The 6,480-nt window shown below is 34.2% G+C and overlaps 1 protein-coding gene across 1 annotated transcript; it reads left to right on the top strand.

Annotated features, from left to right (window-relative positions):
- The first annotated feature begins 969 nt into the window (after positions 1-969).
- Positions 970-6,145, top strand: cidec (cell death inducing DFFA like effector c). Its single transcript, XM_059570223.1, has 7 exons — positions 970-1,084; positions 1,472-1,548; positions 1,710-1,851; positions 2,243-2,392; positions 3,053-3,085; positions 4,802-4,992; positions 5,916-6,145. Exons 2-7 carry the CDS (start codon positions 1,499-1,501, stop codon positions 6,067-6,069), a joined length of 720 nt encoding a protein of 239 aa, XP_059426206.1. The 5' UTR covers positions 970-1,084; positions 1,472-1,498; the 3' UTR covers positions 6,070-6,145.
- Positions 6,146-6,480: the final 335 nt, after the last annotated feature.

Below are 6,480 nucleotides of genomic sequence, written 5' to 3'. Positions count from 1 at the left end.
TTCATTTCTCTTGGTTCATGTCAAATTAATTTTGATAAATAAGTCGCACCTGACTATAAGTCGCAGGACCAGCCAAACTATGAAAAAAAGTGTGACTTATAGTTCGGAAAATACGGTAAGACAAAATGTGTTGGATGCTTTCTGGATTTCAAATTATGTGAAACAAGTTTTGTTTTTAAAATAATAAACTACAACAGTGAACTATTAATAAATAAAAAAATAAAAAAATACAAATAAAAAGAATGGCTCAGAAATGTGTGTTAATGTTAGTTCTGAGAAACGCTAGCATCATTTGTTTGTAGATGCTAATTGGTTTGGCATTTGTAGTTAGTTCTATGTCATTCCAAACCTGTAAGATCTTTGTTCATCTTCGGAACACAAATTAAGATGTTTTTAATGAAATCCAATAGCTTTCTGACTCTGCATAGACAGTAACAAATGTTATACGAAGGTCTTACGGGTTTGGAACAACATGAGGTTGAGTAGTTATTGAAACAATTTACATTTTTGGGTGAACTATCCCTTTAAGCAAAAACTAAAACTCTTAATATATATATATATATATATATATATATATATAAAGATAAATATACTTAATGTTTCTAAACCATGTCCACAACATTTGAACAGAGGCAAACAACAACAACAAAAACCTTACATTAAATTATTAGTAGTGATGGATCGAGTGGACTGATCTGTGTTTTTGCGAATGTCATGTGTAGTCTCTTCAACTTAATACGTGTCTCATCAACTGTAAAAACATTCTCTTCAGCTATAGCCAACACATCTCTGTATGTACTGTATGTATTTCCATATATATTTTATTTGTTCATGCACCACTGATAAACTTCTGAAAATGGTCACGAGTGGTATGACTGAGCAGGGACCGAGAGACTATTTCACATTATTGCCCATTGCTCAACACAGCATGACCAAATACTCATGCTTTCAGAGTGGAACAAAGGTGAAAAAATGTGTTTTGCAATAATAATCCGAAGCAACGAACAGAAGAGACACACACATTTACTGTAAATACAGAACAATACCAGAACAAAAAACGGATCCAAAGAGATTTCTTTCTAAGGTATTGTGTAATTACTGTTACTATAATTAGTCTTATTGATTTCTTGTGAATAATTACATATACAAGTAATCTTTTTTTTTTTTTTTTTACAAAAGTTAAGAAGTCTTGAGGTCATTCATTATATGTTCTACTATGCAAAAGCTTTTAGCTTTATAATAGATTTTAAACTTTAAATATTTTTGTTGACTTAATATACAAAGATATTATATATTTTGTTTCCTGTTCTGTGTGTATTTAGATAACTATGTATTTGACAGTGCTACATGTGTCCCTCTTAAGCAATCCCTATTGCTTGTATAATTGCTTGTGCAATATATTTTAGCTGTTATTGTTGATGCTACTTATTTACTTATGTTATTTAATGCATTATTTCTTGTATTTTTGAAGATTACTGGAACTTTACAGTCGATTCCAATGGAACATGCCAAGAAATCCCTTAATGTGTTCGCAACCTCCCTTTCAAAGTAACTGTATTTGTATTATAATCTCCTGTTTATATGCCAATTGTTATTCTATTAATCTAATATTAGATTAAGCTTCCTTCCTTATATTTGTGTAAAACTGGGGACTGGGATTTCAAGCAAACCATTTTGTACCATTGTGTGTGTGTGTTTAATGTCAACAGATGCATATCAGCCTGCGGTTCTATGACACAGCAGCTCTTACCAAGTTGGCCTCAGCACTCCAGACCCTTCCGGGTCATTAACTCTGAACGCTCCATTAAGAAAGGCATCATGGCCAATGACCTGAGAGACCTACAGAACAAGGTGAAGACAAGAATTAAAAGGATCGAAGAAACATTAAGAAACACAATCAAGAAGTCCTTGTTTCTGCAAACTACCAATTATTAAGTACATTGAAACATTTGACCATTTGACACACTTGAAAATAAAATCAAATGGTACAGGAGCTTGATATATGAAAGTCAAATGAAGACACATTTTGTTTTAACTATTACGGTGGAGTCAAATATCTAATTATGTTGAATTAAACTACACTGGATCACATAATGTTTCCATTACTCACTTTGGTTCTTAGTAGTGGTTAAATTTATGTGTGATAACTCGAAAGTTGGAGGAGTCAGCCTAAGAACAGAAGCACTTCTTGAAATTCCATCACAATTGCTCTAAAGATCGTTGAATGCTTTTTCCCTTCTAGGTGATGGATATATTCCACATGCACTGCATCAGGTCTTTAGTGTTGGATGAAGATGGAACTGGAGTGGATACAGAGGACTTTTTTCAAACCTTAAAAGATAACACTGTCCTAATGGTTTTAGGGGAAGGACAGAAGTGGGCTCCACAGCAGGTCAGTGTTTTCATCAAGTTAAGATCATCAGCATAGAGACATGTTTGTAGAAATTTACTGTAATATGATGAATTTTCATGATTTTCTTTGACTGTGTTTATTTTATAAGCTTTCTTGTGCTCATACAATTGCTTTCAAATTATATGCTCTTTAGCATATAGCTCCCATTTAGTGAAATTCTATATTTAGTGGTTTATAGTAACATAATGAGACATTATTCACAAGACCATTTTCACAATTCCATAATTGTTTTACTGACACACAACATCATGTCTAGTATTAAGCATAATAAGGGACATTATGTTCCAATGTTATGAACATGCACTTTGATATCACCTCCGGGTGGAACCCTTGAAATGCACAGACTGAGTTTAGATCTTGTGCAATAGACATCTGAGAGTCATGTCTATTCTCAGCTTATTGACCTATTTCTTATGAAAACATCAATGTGTCAGCCAGTGATTTGAAGGAGAAGAAGGTGAAAGAGGTTTGAAATGTTCATGCAAGCATGTGATAAGTCTAATCTAAGTCAGTTAGCCAGAGTTAAAAGACTTAATTACTCAAACCATGTTACATGATCTTAAACACATTGTTGATCGAAATTAATTTAGATGTCAACAGACGCATAAAGGACACTTTTCTTTCTTTCTTTTTTTTCAGAAACACCTTCCAGGTCAGAGGAAATTAGAAAGGGTAAGTGTAAAGAATGAAATGGACAGGAGGTCCAGGTAAAGCATATCTGATGTCAAGTGTTTTTTATTGTCATTTTTTTCCTGCATTGTGAGGAAGGGGGGAAAACACTATCTCTTGAAGTAAAGAACATACAGGCACTTTTCAAAAGCCTGCAGTAGTTAGATTCCTTGCTTTTTCCTGTATTCTAAGAAACCTTTTTATAAAAATCTGCGATAAATCTGGAATGCTCTGCATAGCAGCATCAGTCATGTGACCTTTGCATGATCCTAGGCAACCATCCTGTGCTCTTCAGGATTAGACTAATGCTTTTACATAAAATGTCAGGCAAGACATGGATAAAACCGTATACAGATTTTGTGAAACATCTTTGTGATTCTACACCAGCTAAAAAATGAAAATCAATACATTGCTACACAGAGTTTACACCAGAGGTTAACCGCTGCCTTTAAACAGCGCTATTTTAACAATCCACAAAAAATATAAATACAAATAATAATAATAATGCAGTATAGATATATTGGTACAGAATGTTGTTCTTGTTTGTATATATTGTTTATACTTATATTTATAAACAAAGCCCATCTCGAAGCCATCCCAGCAAAGTATACATTCGATGGTTCATTAGAATTTGATGAAAAATTAGGCATTTTAAGGAGACAGAATATTTAAGACACCTACATTTTGGAACAACCTTCACATAGTGCCTCTGAAGGCAGCTCACTAGGTTTTGGAACAGATAGATATTATGTTCTTACAATACCAAAAAAATATTTCTAATAATAATACTGGACCAACTTCCTTTACAATACTGGTTGCTTTTTTAAGACACTTTCATGCTAAATGCAAAAAAAAAAAAAAAAAAAAAAAGAACAAATCACAGACTAATGGTCATTATTCAGATTATCTGACACAACACAAATACACATTTCGGCTGTCCATCTGTGATATATTTTTATTGTCACTAAAAACATTCTTAATCAGATGTAGTATCTACTCTGACCTAATGATATTTAATATGAAACTTATTTCACAAATAAAAATACAAATTTATTAACTTTTCTTTGCAACCAAAAGGCTTTGGAAAATTCTTAGTATGACTATTCCTGCAAATGAAAATGTATGTATCTCAGTAAACTGTTATTTTAATTCTGCAAGTGCAGAATGTTGTGAGAAGGGTATTATTGACATAATTCTGTGTGTCGCGCCTCTGTGTGGAATGTATGCGCATGCTCTGCCCGTGTGTGGCAGGTGTGAGTCAGACAGCAAGACAAAACGGCAAATATTTGTTTTCTTCAACTTATTGCATTTAACTCTTTGTAACGTCAATCAATCCTCTGCTATATGCATCAAACTAAAACTTTGTCCTTTTGCAACATTTTGATTTAAGTAGCCTATTATTAAAATGATTCAGATATCGCATGTCCTAGCGATATGCATATTGCGATATTTCGATATATCGTGCAGGCCTACTACAAAACTAAAAAAGGAAACTAACATACAAACATTTCAACATAAAAGTCCTCAGAACAGGTAATTACACTTTTTATTGCATCATTTAATTCCTTCATGTCTATCCTGCACATTACCTCCCTCTCCCCCCATATATCTTTCTTCCAAAATTTTGAGATTTTGACTGAAATGCTAAACACCACATTTATGTAAATTCATGTTCTCTCTCTCTCTCTCTCTCTCTCTCTCCATATCATTACTACACAGAAACATATAACCAAGAGAGATCCTGGATGTAGCTGGAAAAAAACGAGGAAAGACGTTGCCAAACTGACTTTTGATCTTTACAAAAATCACCCAAAGGATTTTATTGGGTGCCTAAATGTGCAGGCAACATTGTATGGCATGTACTCTGTGTCATATGATTTGCAGTGCTATAAAGCAAAAAGAATGCTAAGGTAAGTGTGTTTGTCCATGTGTGTCATTAGAAGCTCTGTAGTTCGAGATACGGAGAGAAAGAACTAATATAATGTAACAATTAAAAGTATGTAAGCCAACACAGGCCATTAGATGATGGTACCTTATCAAGGATTCATTCATTCCTAGGTGTCTAGCAATGCTTTCGTGCTTACCCTGCTATAGGGATTACTTTTGAGATTGAGACATGGTTCACAATAAGCACTTTTTATTGTGATAAACAGATTTGGTAGAGACCAGGCTTTGCATGCCACAATAAAGACGTGTGAAGTGCATGTATAAATAGTAGAGCCCTACCGATATGTTTTTTTTTTGGTGGCCGATACTGATACCAATATTGGATACCAATATATCGGCCGATATTCTTTGTGTATATTATAGTACAGTAAATGTCAAAATTTTTGACACTTTCCAATTTGTGAGAGGGCCTCTAGATGTACACTTGATATGCGTTCTAGGGGGTTCCTTAAGCTGAAGGGATCCCCCGAATTTGTTGCGGATTTGCAGCGCCGTTACGGATATATGGCCGTTCAAAGTTAAATGGTTTTCCATAGACTTAAGCTTTAAAGCATTTCATCCAGGTCGCCAGTAGCAAACAATGGAGCACGCTCTACTGGACAAACCAAGTAATTACACCATTTCAAGTATTTAATCTGCATTATATGTTCTGTAAAAAAAAAAAAGGTAATATTAACGGCATATTCACCGATACTGATATATCGGTGACAGGCTCATATCAGCCGATAATATCAGCAGAACGATATATCGGTAGGGCTCTAATAAATAGTCAATAATAAATTATACAAAACAAAAGATTATAAATGATCTTTATTTACCTTACTATATTATAGAACATAAACACAAAAGGCTTATGTCTCACTGATCTTCTTTTCTCTGCTAAAAGGGAAGCCCTAAAATGGACTCTCTTCACTATGCAGACTACTGGCCATGTTTTAGTAGGAACTTCGTGTTATATTCAGCATCTTATTGATGAGGACGAGAAAACTGAGGCACAACTGATATCGCCTGCATGCATCATCAAGCAGTTACAACATTAAACGATGGTGTTTCATGGCTAGGGCAAACTAATCAGAGTGCACAGCTTGTTGATTAAATGCTTCATAAAATTTATATTTGTGAGTTATTGACTTCTTTGTAAACAGCAAAATGTACAGTTAAAGTTAATGTTTACACATTAAACGTTTAATGTTATTTCATTTAATTTGGCTTTAAATTTTAATTCCCATTCACACAAAATTGTAAACCCAACTCTTACATGTGAGCGGTTACACCACTCTTGAATTTTAAATTTCATGAACATGTCTGGGGGGGGGGGGGGGGATTCAAGGTTAAATGTGGTTTGCCATTGCAAGGATGATCAGCTGTCCTTCCTATCGCCCTTAGGCATCTTACATGATGGATACTGAAGATTATCTGCAGTCCAAATGCAGTCAGAGTCAGTATAGGTC

The sequence above is a fragment of the Carassius carassius genome, chromosome 17 (assembly GCF_963082965.1).
Source record: "Carassius carassius chromosome 17, fCarCar2.1, whole genome shotgun sequence".
Classification (NCBI taxonomy): domain Eukaryota; kingdom Metazoa; phylum Chordata; class Actinopteri; order Cypriniformes; family Cyprinidae; genus Carassius; species Carassius carassius.
The sequence above is the reverse complement of the archived record's forward strand: the minus strand, read 5'-3'. Positions and strand labels throughout refer to the sequence as shown.